General features: G+C 40.8%; 2 protein-coding genes across 2 annotated transcripts in view; both read left to right on the top strand.

Annotated features, from left to right (window-relative positions):
- Window positions 1-17,283, top strand: part of LOC104314242 (ras-related protein Rab-10) — a 33,463-nt gene extending 16,180 nt beyond the window's left edge. The window contains 3 exon segments of the mRNA XM_069779243.1: window positions 1,050-1,139; window positions 6,623-6,724; window positions 15,899-17,283. Coding sequence (XP_069635344.1) covers window positions 1,050-1,139; window positions 6,623-6,724; window positions 15,899-15,973 — 267 coding nt within the window. The 3' untranslated portion in view covers window positions 15,974-17,283.
- A 5,872-nt stretch (window positions 17,284-23,155) lies between these two features.
- The window catches only part of GAREM1 (GRB2 associated regulator of MAPK1 subtype 1), a 101,956-nt gene continuing 100,589 nt past the window's right edge, over window positions 23,156-24,522 (top strand). Inside the window, exon 1 of the mRNA XM_069779241.1 lies at window positions 23,156-23,772. Coding sequence (XP_069635342.1) covers window positions 23,652-23,772 — 121 coding nt within the window. The 5' untranslated portion in view covers window positions 23,156-23,651. The remainder of the gene's footprint in view (window positions 23,773-24,522) is intronic.

Raw genomic sequence — 24,522 nt, 5'->3', positions numbered from 1 at the left:
CCTGTTTTTTTCTTAAGGCAAAGTTATAAAAATTAAGACTTGGACAAAGATCAGAGATTTCATCAACGTCCTTGTAAAGAGACCTGCAGCCTGAGACTAGGCTTTTTGAGTCATCAGAGAAGCTGTGTGAGCATGTACTTTCAGAATATAAGCCATGGAATCAGACCATGTTAACTTTAATTGTCTCTAGATGGAGACCCTCAGGTTCCTCCATTTAAGCATCAAAAGTGGTTTTAAATATTATGATTTTCACAACAAATGTCAGTTTTCAAATTCTACATGTTGTTGCAGAACTGTTCTCTTTCCTTGTCATTATTCCAGTCATGTGTAGTTACAATGGCTTATCTTAAAATAACACTGATGTAAAGCACCCAGTGCATTTCACAGTCATCATGTACGTAACTGGATTAGTGGAACGAAGGATGGAGACAAGGTCAAAAAGCTAGATTTTTCTTCCTTTTGAAATCAATGAGGTTTTTAAATTTTACTTCATTAAAAATCTATTGCCTTCTTCCAAGTGTCTTGGAATAATCAAAGTTTTATGTTGAGTTTTAACACTTTGAATGTAATTTTACTGTCTGTGTGCAAAAGTGAAGCACAGAGAGGTGCTCTCTCAGGTGCAGCAAATTCCTTCCTTTTTACTTGTGAGTGCTGGATGTAGACCAGACTAATGCTAATCCATAAACCCATTACTTTAGGGAGGGCAGTGTCTGTGAATCTGGGGCATTTCCAGTCACTTTAAAGCCTCAAGATGGAGCATTCATCAGAAGATGGTGCCCATGCACCGTATACTTTATATCTTCTGAAAGGGGTTGCAAATTATGCCCTGCACTTGTAGGCGGCTTTTTTCTGCTCTTTGCAGTATTGCTTTTTCCTCTGAATCCCAGTAACTGATGGAAAATATTTCCACAGATGAAAAGGTCAGGACAGAATTTAGCCTTTACTTTCAAGTAAATGAAGTGTTGAAGGTTAGTGTGAGCTGAAGGTGAAGGGCTTTTGTTGTTTGCTTTTTTCTTACTTGACACTTATTAATGCTGGTTCTCTTTTAGAAAGCAGGTGATGAAGTGGACGTAATACTGTTGGGCAACAAGTGTGATAAGGAGTCAGAACGTGTAGTTCCAAAACAGAAAGGAGAAAAGGTATTGATGACTGGTACTTTCTTTGGGTTCTCCTGAGTATCTTAATATGTGACTGTGAGCTGTTACACTGAAAATGATAAAAAGCTCCTGAATTCAAAAAATTCTATTAGGAATTGCTCCAGAAGAACAGTTGTGGAGTTCTGGAGTGGTTGGGGTTTTTTAACATATGAGCAGAGATGCATTAAGTAACTCCTAGCTGATCTCTTTAGAATACCAATTTTTATTTTAAAGGTTAAAATGTACCTTAAAAGTATTAGGCGTTACGACAGAAATCTTACATTTTGAATTAAAACTAAAAATATTTTAAAGTCTGCATTTTCAGAGGACTGTTTTAATGTGGAATTCTAAAATATAATGCCTAGTACATTGTGCATAGTTTTTTCTGGTATCTGATGTGCCCATCAATGATTTTTTTGCTACAGCCTGACTATGAAGAACTATTCTGGCAGCCTGTGCACTGTGATCTCCATTGTCTGTGAATAGCCCTAAGTAATACTGGACAGATACATTTATGGAACATCCAGCTCCCCTAGTTCTAACTGTGTATATGTCGTACAGCTGAGACTGCAGTATAGTTTATACCTGCTGACCATGTGTAAGGGAAGAACTGGTGTTAAGGAGGGAGTGAATCAGGCAGGATGTCTTGTGTTTAAAGAAAAGAACACTGATAATTTTTTGCCAATTATATAATCCCAGATTAGGGAACTTTAAAAAATAGCATCACATTTTCAACAGCATTATGAATAGAAATTTTTGAAAGTTCATTGTTCATATGCAAGGTACTTCCAATGTTAATGTACTAATCTGTGTACAAGGAATAAGGTTGCTGAAAAATATGTGTATACTCTCAAAGAATGCAGTCAGAAATCTAGAGTAACTGGATGCATGTGCACAAGAGGGCAGTAGTAGGGTTTTGCATATGGTATTAACCATGACATTTTCTGTCATCTGTGTACTTAACCATGCAATCAAAATTTCTCTTAATGTAGTGGGTTTTCTTCAGAAACAAATCATTACCTCCTCACCAATGAGTCTGCTTTCTAGATTTCTCCTGTGTTTTGAGGGAAGGCAGCTCTTCAGTTATACTATTTCTTCTTTTAACATGATTTACAAATGCTGAAGAATCTGACTGAACCAGCTGGATACAGATTCCATTAGCAGAGAGAGAGCTAATAATTGTCCTCTCACTCCAAAGAAGAAAATGTGCGTATTAAGAGGGGAAAATAGTTTGATACTAACTCTGCCACATAATAATTCATACTTACATATTTCATATTACCCTGTGATTATGAGCGCTAAGTATTGTTCTCTTCAGAGCCTTGCAGAGAAGACCCTAGATTCCCTGGGAATCTTATCTATGTTGGCATTTCTATAACAATCTGTCATAACTGAGTGGCCATCATTATGCCACTTTATAGACTAATTTAATGCTGAGAAATTATATTTTTTGTTGTTTTCTTTTGTAATTATATAATTTTGATCACTCAGAAATCAATGTGTTTAATTTTATCACTATGAAGTGTTTTCTTGTCTTAGTAACTTTTTATTCACTTTGACAAAAGTTTGAACTCAACCTTCTTGGGCTCCTCCAAACCCACCCACCTCCCAATAACATTATCTTTTTCTCTGAAAAATAAATAAAAATGTTGAAGGTTCTATGACTTGGTAGAATGTGGCCATTTTTCTCCTATCAAATCTTTCTAACAGGAAGAGCCAAGTAAAACATCCTTCCTTTTTTTGCTTTTGCTGTCTTCATGTGCCTGCCTTCAAAGCTGATTTTACAGGTACAATACAAATGAAAAAAAAATTCTGCACAGTTCTAGGAATATTTCAGACACATCCCTCTGATTTCAACACTAAGAAATCATAGCAGCACTTTGCTAGGAAGCAGTATATTTTGAGTTAAAAGAAATGAGCAACTGGAATTAAATTTCACCTTGGAAGAGATATTGGCATTACTTATTTTGTTATTGTAAGACATGAGCTTATTTCACTCAAGATCTCCAAACTGTTCTCAAGGATAATATAAAATAACATTTCCCAGTAGTATAATTCCCATAGGTTTGTAAATGTATTTAGGTATTTTATTTATGGATCTATTCAGGATGCTCCCAAAGGCAAAAAAAGGTAATTCTTTTAATGTGCCTTTCCAGTTTCTTTATGAGAGGGAGTAGCCAAAGCTGTTTTCATACTTCATCTGCTTTAACACTGGACTGTTGGGGTTTTTTCCATCTAGCTACATTTTTAGAGGACTTGCTTGCCACAGTACTTACCAGTATGCAAGGTGAATAGGACTAATACATACATTAATCTTCTTTAACCAATATTGTGCACATACAGAGAAAATGGGAGTGCGTTAATAGGTGTTGTAGGCAATGTAGTAACATGATACAGAGGAGCTGAAGTACTCAAGGTTTTTTGATTTTATTTTATTTTTTCTTTTGCATTGGTCTTCATGGATGGAGCTTGCTCCCACACCTTTGTGTGTACTGGCATGGTTTGGGAGGGAGCAGGTCAGCCAGCAGTGGGAAAACATTGAATTGGAAACTGCTTAGGAAAGTTGGATGCATCCGTTGGCATGATGAAGTTCACCTAATTGTGCTAAAAGAGCTGGTCAGAGTGACTGGGGCCACTGCCAGTCAACTGAAAAATTATGGCGGTTAGGAGACATTCCTGTTGACTAGAAAGATGCCAGCATGACACCTGTCTTTAAAAAAGGCAAGTAAGAGGGTTCAGGGAACTGTACTCAGTCAACCTGGCTTCAGTCAGTGGAAGGATCATGGAGCATGTTGTCATCAAATCCTTTTCCAAGGACATAAGGGACACAAAGATAATCTGGAATAGTCAACAGTGGGCAAATTGTGCTTCACCGTCCTGGATGCCAGGAAATGACTCTGTGGACAAGGGAATAGCGGTGATTGTGATACATCTTGAATTTAATAAGGTTTTTGTCACCCTTCCCATGGCATCCTCACTTGGAAGCTAGGAAATGTGGGCTGGACAAGTGGTCCATTAGCTGTACTGAAAACTGGCTGGACTACCAGAGGCAAAGGGTAGTGATCGAAGGCTGTGTGTCTGGTTGGTAGCTAGTAATGAGCAGAGTACATCAGGGGTGTGTAGTGGGGCTCACATTGTTCAACATCCTCATCAGTGATCTGGCTGATGATACAAGGAGATTTGCATGTGACATGAGGTTAAGGGGTGTGACTGGCACACCAAATGGGAGAACACCAATTCTGTGGGACCTTGGTAAACTTGAGAACTGAGCCAACAGAAACATCATGAAATTCAGTAAGAAGTGCAAAGTTTTACACCCAGGATGGAATAATCCCAGGCATGAGTCACTGCCCTGCTGCAAAGGACTGCCAGGTTACAATGAACACCAGCTTGAATGTAAGTCAACAGTGTTCTCTCATTGCTTAAAAGCATGTTGGGCTACATTAGAAGGATAATGGGTGGTAGATCTGGGGAGATTACTATCCCCCCTACTTAGTGCTGGCAAGGCCACATGGAATATTGTGTCCAGCTTTGGCTCTCCCATTTCAAGTGTGTCGAGAAACTGCAGAGAGTCCAGCAAATGGCTACAAAGATGACTGGAGTCTAGTACCAGTAATCCATGAGGAGAACTGAGGGAGCTGGGTAAAGAGGCTAAGGAGCCTTGTTATTGGTCTACAGCAATTGAATTGTAGTTGAACAAATGACAGAAATAGACTCTTCTCGGCAGAGACAGACAATAAAGCAAGGGGCAGCAGACACAAGTCCTGGCTTGGGAGGTTCAGGTTGGAGGTAAGGACAACCAGTTGCAGTAGAAGGGTGATGTAGCCATGGAACAGAGTCCCATAAAGGTTGTAGAATCTTCATCGTTGGCAGATTTCGAGACTCAGGTAGGCAAAGCCACGGCTGACCCCATATTGTAGGGGTTAGTGGCAGTAGTCCTATTTCAAGTGGGGTTATATTTCCAAATTATTTCTGTGATTCCATGATTAAAATGGTTCGTCTTCATCAGAGTTTGTACATAGGTAGCCTCTAGGAGTCTGTTACATGACACAGGAAAGAAAAAAGGAATATTTAATAGTAGAATCTGTGTACTTTATAAGCTGCAAACCAATCTTCTCCACTTTATTGGCTGTATTTTTCTTTATGAACCATTATGCATCATTGTTTTGCATTGACTCTTGCCAATAGTCAGATGATCGTAACTTTCTCTAACAAGTTGCTGCAGTACCAAAACCAGTTCATAGCAGTCAGCTGGAGTTGCAGAATCCCTTATGAAGTAGTCTGTCTTAAGAAATGGTCCAGATCTCAACCTTTATTTTCAAAATCACATTTTCTTATAGCATTTTGGAAAAGAAACCATTTTGCTTACTTCATTTTCTACCTTTGATATAATCTTTATTGCATTTTGACTAAAACTTTGAAGTCCAATTCTTGTACCTTCATGCTCTGATTTCGGAATTTTTGTAAAGCATTGATTTGTTACTTCTAGAGCTCAGTGAAAGCAAACATAACTGCCAACATTAAACTTTTTATCCTAATGGAGAGCCTTCCAAATAAATCATTAAGTGGTTAGTAATTACAGGATTTTCTAGCCGTTATAAGCAGTAGGGTATTTTCTTTGCCTGTGATAGTCTTCTCCAGATGTGTACTGACAAAGGATCCATTGCAAAGGGAATTAATAGAGTCTCCCACTGTGTTTTTCTGGCAGATACTATTCTTACCTTGACCCCCTCCCTTGGGAGGCAATGATGCAACTGTTTTTCTCCATGTATTTAACTGTATAAATTAGAAAAAGTTTAGGAGATTAAAAAACTATTAATTTTGTTGTGGTTTTTTTTTTCCCTCATGCCAACATATCTCTAAGCTATCTGTAAGGGAAATACACTGGAAGTGAGAGAACATGAGTAAATTAAATAAAATCAACCAATGTAAAGCCTATGCTGCCCTTTTCTTCTAAGTATTTTCTCTCTTCTCCTATTACCATAATATGTTTTCTCATACATATCTGTTCTTTGCTTGCTTATTATCTCTGTGCTTCTCTCTCCCTGATAAAAAGGAGCATCTCTTTTTTATATTTCATCACTCCTCTTTTTCTACAGTTTTTGGTACATTTGTATCTATACTTTTCTGTCGGCACTCCATTAGTTTCCTCTAAATAATTGCCTAGGAGACAGTTCATTTTCCAAATAAATCAAAACATTTGAGAACAGAGCCACTAGACTTTATTCTTCTTATTTACAAGTAAAGATAAGTTAAAAAAGCTGTTCTGAAAATATAAACACTTAGGAAGAATGTTTTAAGAGTTACCTGAAATATATAAACTGAGGATGAATATAGAGTACTTTATTGAGCTGACATTTACTTAGTCAGTGTTTATATAGCATGTTAGAAGCTGTCAGAACACCTCTACATCTCTTGCTATTAGTATCAGGAAGTTTTTTTTTTCCTGAAGACTATTCATCCCATTGCCGACATTTGTATTTCAGCTTGCTTGGGAACATGGAATACCCTTTTTTGAAACCAGTGCTAAAGATAATGTGAACATTGAGGATGCATTCTCAGTCTTGACTAAGGAAATACTGGAAAAGGTAGGCTCCTTTTCTGAATAGAAAGAAAATGGGAGATTTTTCTTGACAGATTGGGTAAACAAGGTTGTAAATACAGAAGACATTTAGCAAAGCACAGCCAGTGCTGTTTTTGCATTATGGAGTTAATATTTTGGGGGGATCCTGTAGCTGTAGACATAACAGAGGAGGAATGTAGGGGAGAAGAATTGTGGGAGAAGAGAACAACAGAAGAGGGGAGCAGGTAAAATACACTTCAGAGAGAAGGTGAAAATTCAGGGAAACTGCATTTGTGGCTTTCCTTCCCATGCTTTTCTTCAAGGGAGAGGTTAAGAGCTCCAGAGTAGTCCCAATTCCATGCCAGGAAGATTCCTTTCTCCTGTAGGTTTCTGCAGAAAATGCACACTGTGAAGATGCTGCATGCTGATGGAATGAGCGGATCTGTTATGTTCAGCAATCAAATGTTTTATCCAAAGTTCATAGCTGTTTGTTTGGATGATTTATGCTAGTGCTTTTGAAGTTATTAGGACCTAAAGATTTGAGTTAATTAGTGGTAGAATCAACACTGTAGCTGTCAGAGTCAGCATCTCTAACTACTTCGAGTGTGTTGGCTTAAAGGTCAGAGTTGCAATACTTTTGTAGGACTGAATTATTGTTAATTAGCTCTGAGAATGTTTTGCATCGCAATTTATTTTTAGACAGTAGGATATTATTTTAGACATTAATGGATGTTCTTCATGCAATGCATTATCATTGCCATTCATCACCAATATTAGTTATACAAAACTAACCTTCCATTCCGAATACTATTGAAGTCATAATAAAGATAAATGAGCAAAATTACTGACAAAGTCACAAGTTGCAGTGTTTTGATTAAGTAGCCATAGGGGATGGTCAGAATAATAGCTCAGGGTTGGATGGCTTCTAAATCAAGGTCCTGTCATATTATGCAGTAACACAAGCTGTATTTGGTTATTTTGGAGGAGGGGAAAAAAAAGAAGAAAAGCTTTTGATTCCTTTAGCATGAAAATGAAGCTCAGCAACTCAACAGTCAAATATCATTTAGAACAGGAGGATAATGGCAGGTCCTTGAATGGTCACCAGACAGTCTCAAATAAGATAACTCTGATTTTCTTGTAAGTGAAAAAGACATTGTCTACTGTAAATAGAGAATATATTTGTTGTTATGAAGCATGAAAACAACAGCTATGATCATAACTGCTGCAAAGACAAATATCTGTGAAGCAAGCATTTCTGCACAGTGCGTGTGGGCAAGATCCAAGAAAATTCTCTGCAGTGTGCAGAAATGATGTTTGGATATTTCTCACATTAAGATTGCCTGCACTTATTTTACTTTAAGTGGAACTTTAGTATTCCTACTCATCTTCATGAAAATTCATGGGTTTTGTAGTATGGACATGCAAACAAATTGAGACCATGTTGAAAATGTTACGCTGCTGCATGGCTTTAATTAGAACTGCTTGAGAATACAGTTGTACACTGCATGCATGCATGTGTGTTTGGAAAAATATGTCTGTGACAATTTGTCAAGTTTGTCTGTAGTAACATTTCACCTTATCTAGAAATGTTTGCAATCTCTGATGGGGCAACATGTACCATTACTTTGGTGTATAATTTGCCATTTTTGGTGAAATGCAATTGTTGATTTAAACAAGGACTCCTTTAGCCCGATTGGTTTTGCCACTGGCCTGATAAGATAGAGTTCACAGTAAAAAAAATAAATCTACCCTACAGTTTCATCATGGTTTTCAGGTTCGACAAAATAATTTGCTTGTTCACAAAACTGTGAAACTGAATGTAGTACTTGAATTTTAACTTCCTCTAACTGATGAAATTTTGGAGAAGGGAAAATGCAGTAGGAAGTGTGACTAGCAGCTGTGAAAAATGACATGATAGATGCCAGTCTGAGATCACTTCAGTCATACATCCATTCTGTAGTGGTAAAATATGTACTTACTGATTGTAAAAAGGAGATACAGCTTTGCACAATGTTTTGGCCCAGGACACCTATGTCTGAGGTAGCAGGATATTGAGCCTCCCTTACTTCTGCAGTAGGACCACCTGTCCCAGACTGATGAGATGCTTCAGTGGAAGCATGTCATTGCTTTGGCAGTCCCACAGAGGAAACTCGGTTTAAGGAACTCCCTGAAAAAGTCTGTTATGGCCATGCTTTTGGGAAGTATGTGGAGGTCATTCAGAAGTAAGATAGATAGGCAGGGCAGGCTGGCAGGCAGTAGACCATTTTGAGATGCACTGCACTAGGCTGTATTAATATGAGGAAGTCTAGGATTTTTTATATACATTCTTGTTCACCATCTACTACAGGCATTTCTTTATTAACTAAATCTACAGAAAACACTCCTGTAGATGAGGAAGATCAATGTCCGGAGTTACAGAGCTCATACAGAAGTAATGAGCTGCTTGATTCTCTTGAAATTTAGAACAAGTTGTGGTTCGGTGGAGGACTGGGAAAAAAAACCACGTTAAAATGTGTCAGACAAAAAAAAACCCCACACCAAAAACCCCCAAGTTTGTATTGTAATTATTTTGTGCTGCATTTTCCTATCTCTTATTTTGTGATTTTACTTGTAGTGGGCTTAAGGGAGGGAGAAGACTTCTGTATCTCAGTGATTCAGATAACTAAAGCACTGCTTGACCTTTCAGATATTTACCATCTCAGCCATTCTCTGCTGGGTCTCAGTCCTACAGCTCTAATTTACATGGGTAGTCTCATTAAAATAATCAGATGTTATTTGTCAGCTCACATTGGTAACAGCTAAGGAGTCATGCCATATTTTTGAGAACTCACGATTTTCAGACCAATCAGTTGATAATAACTGATTTGATTGTATTCAAAAGGCTGCAGTGGAAATGAATGTTAATGACAGCTTATTCCAGAGGTTTGCTTAGACATGTTGACAAATAACAACAGTATTTTATTTATTCACAATTCTTATGAGTCTCAGATATGCCTAAACCTGTTCATTAATAGATGGCAGCTGTTCCTTAACAATGCTTCTGGTTGCCAGTGAACTATTAGTACTTGTGAGTCAGTCCCCCAAAAAACAACCAAAACCAAAAAATACCACCCAGAATGCAGTTAGTATTTGCACTTTTGTGGTGTTTGGTTTCACGGCTTGACGACTAGTACTCTTCTCAACTAGCTTTTTAAAAAAACAGTAAAGCCTTCATATTTCTGTCTTTGTGGGTGTGGTGGTTGGTATTTTTCTAAACTAGGAGCAGAAGGAGGGAAACTGTATTAAAAAAAAAGAGGTTTTTCCCTTTTCTGGGAACTTGTGTTCTGTGTACCTCCAAAGAGTGATTGACTACTAAGATTATTTTAATATAATATTAAATAAACATGTATCTGCTGAGCAGAGAACAGTCAAAATCCATTTAAGACCTTGCCCTGTGCTGTTGAGAGTAACATTTAATGTTTAACAGCTGGATGTCATTTGAGATGAACATTTGGAAGTAGCAGGCCTCAATTCTGTCCTTCCTTCATCTCTTTACCTTCCTTTCCTATGGCAACAAGATTTTTGAGGTTACACTGTGTGTCCTATTCTTTTGCTCCTAAAGTACCTTTGGAACTTGCTCGCTGATTTTAAACAAATGTGAGAGGTCAAACTAAAAGATAATTAAGCTCCTAAGAAGTTCCGTGAAAATAAGGTGCTGGCTGGAGGAGAGGCAGAGTACTCTGCAGAAGGAAAGTCTTCAGCGTTAGTTCATACAGTATGAGACAGAGATGACCAACCACACAGAGAGACTGAAAAATGCTTCACCCAGCCACTCCAGCTGGAGCTTGCATCACGGATATCAAATTTAATTCACTTCAAGATCCAAATCCATAGGAAATCGGATTTCATTATTGCCAAGCTTCATGGAACTCTTAGTTTGTCCAAAAGATCCCTGTGTCTCCAGCAGTGCACATTCAGTGTTTATTATCCTCAGTCATGCATGGAGCCCCAGGCTTTATTTGCCCTTTATTTATCTTGTACTGACCACAGAATATTAATTTCTTCATGAGGTTTTTCATAATGCTTGTAATGCTGTATTTTAGATCTATTTTAGATTTTTATCTTCATAACATTCTTAGTAACATTAGGTAGTATACTCAGCATTGCACACATGGGAACTAAGGTACAGAGATTAAAGCAAAGAGGATAAATGGTACCAACTCAGTGCTGGTGTAATGTAGAGCATAATTTTACTACAGTATCTTGTTTAATTAAAAAAATGTCTGTTCTAGACATTGAATGACTCAGATATTCTTCTGGAAACAGCATATAATTAGGTCATGTAAATCAAAACTTAATCATAATGTTTGAATATAGGGCTTGAGATTCATCTCAGCGTGCAACCTTAGCCAGCTAAAATTTCCATGACTGGTCTGGTGTGGTTGTCTATTCAATGGAAAGAGATGCATCTTTTTAGGATAAAATTGTGTCCTGGAGGTGCCTTTCCCCATTGATTATACAGTACTCCGTATCTCAGGCTATATGGTTTCATATGATTAAAGTTAAATAAATTAAACTCCAGGAGACCAAAGGAATGTTACACACTTGACTTGCTACTGGCATTTGCTGCTTCTGCAAGATCCTGGCTTTGAAGCCTGATTGCTAGGGCTTTTGAGGTGGAACTATATTAATACTTACACAGACGATCTGTAGGGTTGAGGAACCTTAGAGTAACACCACAGCTGTCTTCTCAAGTTTGTGAAATAACTAATTGCAGTAGAGCATTGTTACAGTCTCCATGGTATTAACAGATGAGGGAGGTAGAGACCCCCACTTTGCCAGTGGGTTAGATGTGGTTTAGACATTCTGGAATAAAATAGCAGGATTTAGGAGTAAGGACTACATCCCCATTTCTTGAGGAGGGTGCTCCGCAACAGTTAGATCCTGCTGTGCCTGACCCCCACACCCTCTCCTGTTCCTCTCCCCACCCCCAGTGACTGCTTTCCCTGCTAATATATCCCTAGCTCTTGCTTGATACTGCTTGTGGCCTGTCCTGCCCACTCCTGTTGTGAGAGGACTGTCTTGCATTTTGAACAGGTAGTTTCAACTCTAGAATTATGGAATTCAGGGAAAATACAGGTCAAGAAAACGGCAGGACTGATCTTAATAACCGAGCTCTCTCTACTGGTAGTTCAGGTGTGGAGGTCACATGAACTTGGTTGCAGAAGACCTGCTGCCATGCTTTGCCAATCTTTGTGAACTATAACTGTTAAATATAAACAAAATGATTGTGGTCATTAACTATAATTTTGTCATTGGAGAGAATAAAAATGCCTGGAATTTTAAGAAGTTATAAATAATAGGAACTTCAGTTACAGTCCCTTCTGCTTGTTTCCCTAAAGCCCATAGTTATCCTACAGGCACTCCAGATCTGCCTTTGATGGGGGCATTGAAATACATAGAGTAAAATTCTTCCAAACCCATAGTGAACCCCACCTCCAAAATAACTAAAACAGTATCAAAATACCAAGAAGTGGTGCCAGAGTAGGTGAATCCAACTTTGTATGACACTGCTAATCTGAGCAGTTTTCCAGCAAGGAAAGGACAGCTGATCTTAACTAAGATTTATACATTTACTCCATTAGAAGCCATTCAAAGAGCTTCCCTTTTTTTTTTTTTTATGATATTTCCCTTTGTATACCAGCTTAGCTCTCTTTCCCTAATCAAAAAAAAAAGGGGTGGGGGGCAAAAACCATTTGGGATCTCAGCCATCTCATCACAATTCCTGTGTCTACAAGTTACCTATCTGTTGCACGCCAGCGATGCAAACTCTGCTTAGAGCTGGGGAGGAGAGACAGCCAGCTGTAGAGAGCCGTCTGTTCATCCTGTCTGATTTTCTCCACTGATTCTGCAGGAAGCTTAAAACCAGCTTAAAACAGATGCTTACCTGTTAGGTAAGACATGTCTCCTGTGCTATTTAACAGGAAAAACTAGTATTTGATATCAGGAAGTTTCAACATCTTAACTAAAAGCACTGCATGGTGCAGCAGTATCTATGTCTGTGGCGGTATTTTCAAAACCCCACTTTGCCCAAGATGCTGAAGTGGAAACCTGAGCTTCTTGGTACCATTTTGGTTCTTCTCACCTTTTCACAGTTTTCTGCTGTTTGTTGGCTGGCTTGTCAAGGAGTGAGTTCTAACAGGCTAAGCTGAAATGGGAGCTGGAATTGCTAGTGTTCAGGGAACCCTGAAGAAGGAATGCTGTCTGCCTTGTTCTCACAGGTGGGAGAGATTTACATACCTCCCTGCTGTAATTTCAGGGGAGGAGAGTGCCCCACCTCTTCCAAGCCTTGGCTGCAGTTGAGCACTATGTTGGATTGCTTGATCGTTCTTTCAGTGCTTTATGCAGGACTCACAGTATCTCTTCAGGTTATGAATGTGCACTTTTCAAATATGTGTATAGCACATTTGCTTAAATGAATCCCAGGCTCTTATTTGCTTGATGAAGATCCTGTATGAAATAGTCTTATCAAACTGAAGTGATTTTTAAAGTCCTCAACTTTCAAATAGCTTTTAAAACAAACTATTACCTTTTCTTTATTTGTGGAGAGGTGGTTCTTGTCTTTCTATCCTGGCTAATTTGTTGATGAACTACTATCAGATAATGATTTTACAGATTATATGAACCATTTCATTGTCAAATGGGTTTCACTGTTCTTAATCACTTACAGTACTGAGGATCCTTGCTAAGGATACATGAACAGCTTACTTGCCACCCAAAAGTAGTATTAAGTAGTAAAATAATTGCAATTTAGCATCTTCAGTGTTTAAGGAACATGCAAGTTTCTCCCCTTCAACTGAAAGCATGAAGTTAGATATAACATGCAACACTTTCAAATTACCTGTTTCCTCTAAAGTTAAGTGAAACCTGAATTCTGAAATTGTTCAAACAGGGATTTTTCTAGAACTCATTTACTACTTCAACTGAATTTTTTTCTTCTGAAGAAAAAGCAGGGGTGAAAAAAAGCCTATGTCCTACATCTGTATCCACAATAATCAATGCTTAGTGTTATTTCTTAGTCTCAATAGAGTGAATTTAAATTTCTTATTGTACCATTATCTTCCAAAGCTTTCCCCCCCACACCTCTCAGAATCTTATCTCTAAACCAGAGTGATGTCTTGTTCCTTGAGATGACAAGGTTATAGTTGTGTACTTTTGATTCTGCCTTTCTCTCTCTCTTAAAAAGGTCTTCATACTTTACACTTGCTGTCTACACTTGAAGACTATCAAATACTGTCTCCACCTAGCACAAATCATGATGGCTAATGTCTGTACTCAAGCACCTTACACAACTCTGTAAAAAATTAAAACAAGTCAGAAGATACGAAGCTGCATGTTGGAATTTGAGCAAACTCTCAAGGGTAATAAAAATGTTATGCTCTATTGGTTCTTGTCACTCCAACAAAAAAACCAAGTAAAAGTGCACATGCTGTATCTCTTCATACATGATTTATATGTGACTAATGACAAGTAATTCCTCAAATCAGTAAGTCACAGTCTTCCAGTACCCTAGAGTCAGAACAATAAATGTTAATAATTTTATTGATGACATCTTTGGCATCCACCCTGAGGTTTAGACACTACGATACTTTTCCTGCCCGCTGCTCCTGCCTCTATCCGTCACTTCTGATCCCTTCCCAGGTGTTTCATCTTCTTGCCCAGCAGCATGCACTGTGGAAGCCTCCCTGGGTCCTTGCAGCCCCAGGGAGGAATGGGCTCAGCTGCCCTCTTCATGGGGATGGCCCTGGCACAGGCTAACCAGCACACTAGAAGAGCTAAACCCATGGCTACAGAAGGAAAAAGGAAACAAATTTAATGCATCTTCTCCAGAATTTTAGGTAGCATTAAATATTCTCAGCCAAGGAGGCATAAGGCTTATTGTAACATGGGGGAACCTTTTATTTTCTCCTTGTTTTGATTCAGCTGAGTAATTTCAGGTGAACCTTTCTGGATGTCCTCAATGTTCAACGACCCTGTGACATTGTATGTGTAAGTTCTCAGTTCTGAATCATGATAAGCATTGTACTAGATGATGCCTTTTTTTCCTCCTCTTTTTTTTTTTTTCCTGTGCTTTGAATTTCATGAATTCTAGCTTAGATAGCTGTCCTCTCTGGAAGCTTCTCTTTATTGTCAGAAATGGTTGTTTATGGCTGTTGGGTTTGGGTTGAGAGAGGAATGTGGTGAATCCAGTGGTTGCACTTACTTCTCTGTGTATCGTTACATACTTGGTAAACCTGCCAAGAAGCAGGCAGGAGAATGGCAAGTAGCGAAGTTAGGACTTTTTTTTTCTAGGCAAGTGACAATATTCTCTATGTCTTTGTGCCTCAGTTCAGGGTTCAGCGTTCATAGTTTTAGAGTACAAGATTGCAACATGTATTGCACATACTGTATTGCACAACTGGGTTTGATTGTTTCTCTGGTCAGCACTAATTATCTAGTTGAGTTTATTGCTGAAAGGAAGAGTCCTGGGTTTTTTTGGTTTTTTTTTTTTTTTTAAATCTGCTTTTGCAATCAGTACATAAATGTTTTACAAGGGCGGAGTGCTGTTTTGATAGTATATCTTTATAAAGACTGAGTTGTTCCCATTTGGGGATATTCCTGGTTATTAAATTGAGGCAAGAAAATAGAGAATTTTAGTGAATTTCACAAAATAAGTTAACATCCTCTATAACAATTAATAATCTGTGTCTTTTTTTAATGGATACTGATGTTCTATATTTCCCTATTCCTTTCAACTGGATTTTTACACCCCATGCTCAATACTTCAAAGATCAGTGTACTTAACTGCAAATTAGTGAAAATTGGTGTAGTCAAAAGAAGGACCTGTGCATCTAGAACAAATCATGTGAGTACAGATTTACAGGATCAGTTCATATGGTTTGTAGTGTCTCCTCGAAAGACACTTTCTATTATCTGTCACCTTCAGAGTTAGGAGAGATGTTTGAGGCAGCTAAAGAATGTAAATATACCAAGCTGGGACTTGCATGGGCATCAGTTTCCATCTAATTTATTAGAAAACTGTAATCTTTAATTAAATATTCAAAGGAAAAATATATCCAGGGACCCACCAAATCTTTTACATATTAAAATAAGTGAAAATTCAAGCTTTTCAACTGTTGTGTTCTACTTACTTAAGTGTTTGCTTTTGTTTGTTTTACAGAAATCCTGTGTATTATATGACTTAGATGTTGTGGCTCTAAATGAAAGTAAGAAGAGAACCTGCTGTGCATTCTGAAATACTGTTTTCTTATTCCGTTTTCTCTTCAGAAAACATTAACTATTGCAAAGCAACATATAAGATTTTAAAAGTGAGCCTGTAATCCCAAAACACAGTATTTAAGCATCCTTTGTGTTACACAAACTTTGTTGCCAAATGTTTTGATATGTTTATATTATAGTTTCATATTTTTACTGTGAAGTTAAAACAATTATCTGACTTTGGAATTATTAGATGCATCACAGGATGACTGCATTTGCATACAAATGTTTGCAGGAATGAAATCTAAGTGTATTAATTTGCTTTTATTAAAAAAAAAAATCCTGACTGTTTTTTCTGTGTTACTTATACCAGATTTGTAACGTAATGAACATTGACATTATCACAGAGGCAACCTTCTGATATATGAAATCACTTATGCTATCCCCCAGATAACACCTCTTTAAGTAGCTGGCATTTACTGCAGTCCCCCAAGATAATTTTCTGGGAATTTTTCGCTTTGTTTCTTTCATATCCGTTTCAGAAACATATGTGTTACTTGAATACCCTTGAACAGGGAAGCTGCAAAGTTTAGGGCTGAGATAAAAGAATAAGCCATATACAAGATCAGTATGTTACTGAACCTCCCTTAGAAGGCAGAAAAAATGGAACAACAGAATGCATCCAGTAATAATTATCTTGCTAATATAAGCTTTTATCATTCTATAAAATAATTCACACAGGTGTTAGCAGCATACCTGCATTTTCAAATGTTCCTTCTGTCATAAATGATCACAATATTAAAAAGGTATGCAGTTCTTGTTTGATATTGTGAGATATTTATGTTATTTTCTTAAAGTATAAATACATCAGGTATCTGGTTCTGCTCATTTAGATCTGTTTTATGCTGATATGTAGTATCTTTAATTTCAGTGGAGGATATCAGATTTTATTTAAATTTAAATGAGGGCAGAATCAGGATGCCAGTTTCTTTTTCCTTAATCAAAAGCAAAGAGAACACAAATCAAACCTGCAGGACACACACAAAGCAAACACAAGTTGGGAAATCTGAAGAATCGTGGGGATTATATTGTCTTTTTATTTTTTTTTTTTTTTTGCCTGGGAGATGTGGTTCTTGTTGCTAATTAGATTTAATTGTTTTATCACCATTTGTGAATGAATAATACTACTGTGCAAAACTGTGCTGTGAGCTATCCCAGCACATCCCAAACAACTAACTCCACTGTCTTATTGTTCTGGAATGTCGCTACACTCCTGAAATAAGTCTGCTTCTTTTTTGAGGGCTGTTTGTGGATTGTCATAATATCAAATTATTATTAAATTTCATATTGAGACAGTGAGCCCAACTGGAAAATGCTTTCTGAAGCACATGGGACGTAATGTGCCTGAGCATACGGCCAGGTTACTGTGCCTCTAGGCCATGCAGTGTACTTGCAGAAGGGGTGCAAATGGATGGGAAGGGCTACGTGTTTACAGCCACTCCGGACTACTCACTATGGTCAGTCACTTAAGCTAGTATTTAGCGAAAAACCTGAAAACAAGGAACTAAGGATAATCCCTGCCTTAGTTAAAACCATAGCAGAGGAAGAAAATAGTGCTGGAAGGGATTTTGAGAGGCTGTCTAGGTCCTCGTCTTATCTCAGCATCAGATCAGCTGTCCCTGCTGTACTGCAAGAAGATGTTTACAGACCTGCAGTGATGGAGATCTCAGGGTCTCTCTGAGTGGTGTACAGTCCTCACTTAACTGGTTTGGCAAGCAGGAAGTTTCCTAATACCTAACCTAACTAGTAGACATGGAAAGCAGGTTCTCCCTTTTCTTTTGATGTAGGTGAATACCTCTGCCTGCCCCCTCTCTTCTCTTTAGGCCAGATGTCTCCTGTCCCTTATACCTTCCCTTGTAGTTTGGGTTTTCGGAATCTTTTGCCATTTTTGTCTCTTTCCTCCTGATATTTTTGAGTTGGTTCTGAACTATCCTGGAGTGTAGACCTGAAAACTGAGCAGACTATTCCAGTTTAAATAATAACTTCTGGACAGACTAAAATGATTTATTTGTTCTCTTATTTATGATACTCCTATTTATGCAATCCAGCATCAGCATAATACAAGATAGCCTAGCACTGCTCATGATCCGTCGTTTCTTTCCTGAAGAACTGCTTTTTTATCCTGGTATGTACTTGTGCAGTTGATTATTCCTTTGTATGTGTACAACTTTCTGTTTCTCCTTATTCGGTGGCATTTCAGTTTCTCCAATCTGCCAAGATCCTTCTGAATCGTAATGCTGTGCTCCGGCATAGTTGGAGCCTCTTCCTGTAGATACGGTCTCCAAATGTAAGTGTACTCTGTTCAGTCACAAAAGATGTTCATGAAAGTACTGAATAGTTATGGATCCAAGACGAATCTCAGTGAAATCCCGTTCAATGTATCCTTTCAGCTTGGGAGTACTAATTATTTCCAAATAATTTTGCACTCATTTTATATACTTGTCTAGACCATTATTTTTTTTCGGTTAAGAGCATATTATATGAAGCCCTGTGATCCTCTCTTTTTCTACCCTATCCATGAAGCCTGTTACCTACTGATAGAACTGGATTAGATTGATCTGATATTATTTTTTACTGACAAACCAAGGCTGTTACTTCTCTTACCTTTACTTTCTAGATTCTTGCAAATGGTTGGATTACCTGCTGAAATGTTTATTTTTTTTTTGAGTAGAAATTCAGCTAACCAGTTTGTAGAGCTCTTTCCTTCCACACTTCGAGAGGTATGCAATCCTTTTCAAGTTAATCTGGAACCTCACCCATTCTCTGTTGATTCTTGGAGCTCATCAGTAGCAGCTCTAACATTGCTTGAACCCTAAGGGAGTTTCATCAGGTTCAGTCTATCCAAAAATCTTTAACTTCACTAAGTATTTTCCAGTCTATTTCTTCATTTTTCTAGCCTAAGCTCTTAGGCTTTTGTTAGTGGTGCTAGTAGTGAAATCACATCTGCCTTCTTCAAGTGAAGACTGAGCTTAAAAAGTCATTTAAGGATACTGGCATCTCAGCATCACCAGTCATTAGGTGATGATTAAATAGATTTCCCCTCTATGGAATAACAGACCAATTTTTTCCTTCGTCTTCTCACTATGCATCTTTTCAACATCTTTCCTGTCTTTTAAATCCAATTTTCTAACATACTGGGACCTTATCTTTCTGGTTTTGTCCATACATAGTCTATACATTTATTCATAATTTAGTAATTTGACCTACTTTCCACTTTCTTCCAGGTCATTGAAGATCTTATGATATTCAGCCAAGTTAGTCTTTATTTCACTTCCTCTCCTTCCTCTGTGTAGATCAAATTCCGCAGTTTTGCCTTTAGCAGTGGATCTCCAATGAACTTCAAGCTGTCCTGAACTCGCAGAAGTTTAGCTACTAGTTCTCTGAGTTTAAGCCTCCATTTAGTTCCACCTCCACTTCCTAACAATGAAAATAGGTAAAAGAGGGTCAGATTGATTCGTATTTTTCATTTCTTCTCTGTATCGCTAATCAGAATTTCAAATACAGGAATTTCTTCTACAAATTTTCCTTCTCGCAGTGTTTTCTACTACTTGTGGCTTAGGTATGATCCAGTCCCTGGCCCACCTTAGGGAGATGCAAATATTTAGGTTCCCATGCAATGTTTGCAGGATGTCTCACCCCTGCTAGCTGATGCAACATGCTTCGCCTAACATTCCAGGTAGCGTGAGTGCTCTCCTCTTCACATCTTTTGCTCTCCTGGAGCAAAACAACTGCCTTTTTCTAAGCATATGCATTGTGGACTACACTCACAGGAGTGTGCCACTGGGGAAAAACCACCTATCTCACTAGAAAGGACCAAAAAACCTCCCACCAAACTGGAACATTCTGTGTTTGGAGGCATTTTCCCAGCTAGAAAATGGGCTGTAAGTTGAGAGCATCATCTTCATTTAGTTCTCTCCAAAGCTGGCTGGATGATAGTGTCACACAAATTCCCACAGATGGAATTTTTAGAATAAATAAAGGTTAAATAAGGGATTTGACTGGAAAAGGGAGGACACCTCCTACAGTGAAATAGAAGATAAAAGGTGAATGTTCACACCAGACCCTCAGATCTCTTTGGAATACCTTGCATGAGCAAAGATTGCTTGGATTTTGCCAGTAAGACAGGAATAGTATTCTCTTTGAAAACATGAGATGCACAGACATCAGCTATATCACATGCATTGCTCTCTCTCCCCTTTCCCCCTCACCCCAGAGAAAGGTAGGTATTTAGGATCTGATTCTGAAATGATCACTGCCTCTCCTGTTGTTTCGTGTTGGACTTGTAAGTATTTATTATGAAAATCAGGCCTTTGATATAAAGGCAAATCATATGCAGGAAGAAGGAATGCAAATTCATGGGGTTTTTTAAAGAAATACTGACTATGATGGCTTCACATGAAACTTACTGTATAAGGCTCAGAGTCTTATTTGGTGTATGCATACTACAGCGTAAAGCAAGTTACCAGATTCATACCAAAATCAGTTTGTTGTGAACAGCTCTGTTTCAAATGTTAGCATAGATACAAACTGATGATGATCCAAAATACTTTAAAAATCATTTTATTGGCAGTGGAATAAATATATACTAGAGATTTTACAGCCTGCTGCATAAATGTGTTGTGAAATCAACATGAAAGTAAGTCAATTCAAAATGCATTTAAGAATAATTTCAGGAATTATTCTGAGTCCCCCTGCCACTGCTTATGGTTTTACAGTGACAATTTGCTCTTGATACATAAAGACTGTCTCTGAACACCGCCTGAACTGCACGTACACAAAACCTAAGATGCTGTGTAAGTGAGGCCCTGGTCCTGAGGTGGATCTGCTCACAGGGATTCCTCTTGAGGTCTGATGGCTTCGTTAGCGTTTGCACCAGGAGGAGACTCTGGTGAGAGATCACACTAAGGGATTAAGGCATTGCTAGACATCAGAGAAATTATTATATCTAAAGTGTTAATTATACATAACATGCCATTAAAACAAGAAATCATCTGAGGTTCGTATGTGCTGGTGATTTGAATACGGTGTATGTAGTATTAGAATATATTTCAAGGAGGTTGAGCTATAGTACAGTTAGGACACATAACAAAGTCACTCTCAGAGCTCCAGTGGGACATTTAAATACTAGTAAGCTTTATGATGTCTCTTTGCCTGGAAATAACTGAATGAAATTTAGATAGTATCTAGAAGTTACATTTTTTAAAAACACATTTTGTTCCAGTGGGATGGGTAAGAGTGGGTTGGGTAAGAGTGGGTTGGGTTTGCACTGGTTGGAGAGAACACAAACACAGTTATATGAAGACAGACTTAAAAGCCACAGGACATCTAAAACCATCTGAAGAATGAAAAAATCTCTAAAGAATAATCAGCAGTAACTATTTCTGTGTGAAAGATGCATTTCTTCCCAGACAGCGGAAGTGCACGATGTCTGAGAGAAGTTTAAGCTGTGAGATGGTATCTATCCTGGAATTAATGGTACTCAAGGTAGTGTTTAAAAACAATTCTTGACAGACTAGTGCTTCAAGTCCTGGTGAATCCCAGTCTGAGCTGATGTGCTTTGCCTTACACAATGCACCAAATAGCCTCGTCAAACCTGAATGAGTTAAAACCTTGCTTTTGCTTTCTGTATTTCAACAATAATGCTCTTAGCTATTATACTACTTAGCACTTCAATAGCTTAATTCACTTGAGCTGTTCAAAGCACTCCCTGAACTTCGTAAAAGGGAAGCTACCTTGAAAAAAAAATCCAGTGTCGTATTTTTAAAGCTGACTATTCTGGGAGGTAGGATCTAACAACAGCATGACTCAAGTGTAGAGAACGAAGGTTTTTCATAGTGCTGGGAAATCCCGGTGCCAAACTGCGCGGCTGAAGTATGGACCCACATCAGGATGAGGTGCAACCCGACCCAGATCCATTTAAAGCAAGATGATTTGGGTTTTCTGTAATCCTCTGCGCCGACTGGCTTCCATGGTCTTTGTCTCATCTTGGAGAGCACGGATCAAGTCCCAGTCTCCATTTGCAGCAGAGCAGAACAAGAGCGCGTCCGTCTCGGCCCTCCTCGTGCTGGCTGGCACCAGCGGTTACAAAGGCACGCAGCGGCGGCCGGCCCTGCACCCGGCGGGCGAGGAAGGGCGAGCGGCAGGAGAGCTCTCCGTGCAGCCGCTCTTCCCCAAGCTCGGCCATGCCCAGCGTCCTCGAAGACGGATACTGCGGAAGAGGGAGCCTGGAGAGAGATGTTAGCTGTGGGTGTTTTCAGTCGTTTTACAAATCACCGAGAGGTACTTTTATGTTTCTCGTCAACAGTACAGCCTTAAACGTAGCCAAGTTTACTGCAATAAAATAAACAGTTTTGACACAAAAGCGAACAAAATAAGCACAGTACAACGCAACCACCCAAGAGTTAGTTTTTCTGGTTTAATTTCCCAGAGTTTCTGCAGTCTAGCAGTCTGGAAATAAAAATGCATTAAAAATGGCAACATTAAATATCTTACGAAGATCATGTAAGACTTCATCACATAAGCCATTTCGAAAAGAGAACTAGTAGTTGATTTTAAATTTTCCTGCGGTCCAAAGGCCCTCAAATACGCAATATACATGATACCGGCGTGTGCAGTAACGACAGAAATAAGTCAAAGATTTTCCTCTTAACTTCTGTGCGCTACTCTTCATGCTTTAAATACCTGTCCACGGTTCACAGGTAAAAAACTAAAAGCTATATAATCAAAGTTGCTCTCTAATTGGATTTTTTTTTTAACGTAGGGTGCATTTCACAGGCGAAGTCCCTATGCTAAATTAAATGGCGAGAAGAGGCAACGCAACCCGCTCGCTCGGAATCGCTTTGATAAACGAAGCGGGAGGTCGTACCTGCCAACTGTAAACGTAACCACGCGTGGCCGCGGACCCCGGTCCCCTCCTGCAGGGAAGCAGCAGCACGAGTTAAAAAATCCACGTGCTGGAGGAGGCGCCGGTCCCCAGCCCCCGCACCCACCCACCCACCCACCTCCGGGCCCCCCTACAGCCGCGCAGCCCGCCTCACCCTGGGTCTGCCCTGCCAGGGTCTCCCCGCGCTTTCCCGGCCCCGGCGGTTCGCGGGGCGGGGACGGACGGGACCCGGCGGGGCCGCCCGTCGGCTCCCCCCGGCGGGGCCCTGCGCGGCGGCGGCCGGTCGGCCGGTCGGTCGGCCGGGCTGCACGTCGGGCGAGCGGTCGGAGGGTGGAGTGAGAGGGACAGGCTTGGCGGCGGCGGCGCTCCCCGCCGGGCGGGCGGGCGGGCAGCCCGGCACTTTCCTTTTCGGCGCGGGGAGGAGCGGCAGCTGCGCAGGCGTTGCTCGCACCCTGTTGATTAGTCAGTGCTGGGATGGCGCTTCCTGGGCCAGGCGCGGCGGCGGCGGCGGCGGCGGGCGGCCCCAGCCGGTCCCGGGGGGTGGCGGGAGCAGCAGCCGCTGCAGCAGCAGCCGCGGTAGCCGCCCGGCGGGCCTGCCCTTCTGCCTAGCCCGGCATGTCCCGGGGCGGCCGGCGCTGAGCGAGGCTGCCTCCGTTCCCCTCCCCGCTGGCTGCAGCCCCGCCGGGTGGGAGCACCCCGCCGGCGCTGCCTGTCTGGCTCCCCTTCCTCCCTCCGTCCGTCCCTTCCTTCCCTCCCTCCCCGGGCCGGGAAGATGGACCCCGGCCCGCCGCTGGGCTGCAGCCTCAAGGACGTGAAGTGGAGCGCGGTGTCCGTCCCCCTGGACCTGCTCGTCAGCACCTACCGGCTCCCCCAGATCGCCCGGCTGGACAGCGGTGCGTGGGGCGGCGGGCGGGCGGCTGTGCCCGGCGGCTGGCGGGGAGCGGGGCGGGCGGGCGGCTGTGCCCGGCGGCTGGCGGGGAGCGGGGCGGGCGGGCGGCTCTGCCCGGCGGCTGGCGGGGAGCGGGGCGGGCGGGCGGCTCTGCCCGGCGGCTGGCGGGGAGCGCGGCGGACGGGCGCCGGGCTGCGGGGCGGGCGGCGAGCGGCGGGGGCCGCTCCTGGGGCGGGCTGCCGGACCCCCGGGTGCAGCCCCTTTCCTCCCGCGGCTGGAGGCAGCCGGAGAGCCCCGCCGCTCCGTGCGGTCCGTACACCGTCACCCGCCGTCACCGGGTGTCGGTGCAGGGCTTCGACTCGCGTCGGAGTCCGTGCGTTGGTTTGCATCAAAATATCGGGGTAATACCCCCCCCCCCGCCCCCGAACCGTGTGCGTCCAGGGGAGCTCGGTGAAGCCTGTTCGCTGTCAGCCGCCTGCCCCTGAGAAAGGTCCTCGCAGTCTCAAATTAAAGCGTGGAAGGGCATTTTCAGTACTGGAGACCCAGTGTTGTGACGAAGAGATGCTACACCGAGGCCAAATAAGAAGGGATGTTAATTAAATAGCCAAGTGGGCTAAATCTCAAATGTTACACTTCACTAAAAAAGGCCACGGACCTGTAAAACAAGGAGTAGCGTAAGAAGCCTTTACAGTCTCCAGATAACTTTTTATTACTCTTCACTTGGGTGCTCACCTGCCGTTTCCAAGTCTGCAGC

The sequence above is a fragment of the Haliaeetus albicilla genome, chromosome 3, assembly GCF_947461875.1.
Source record: "Haliaeetus albicilla chromosome 3, bHalAlb1.1, whole genome shotgun sequence".
Taxonomy (NCBI): domain Eukaryota; kingdom Metazoa; phylum Chordata; class Aves; order Accipitriformes; family Accipitridae; genus Haliaeetus; species Haliaeetus albicilla.
This window is presented reverse-complemented; position numbering and strand designations above follow the sequence as displayed.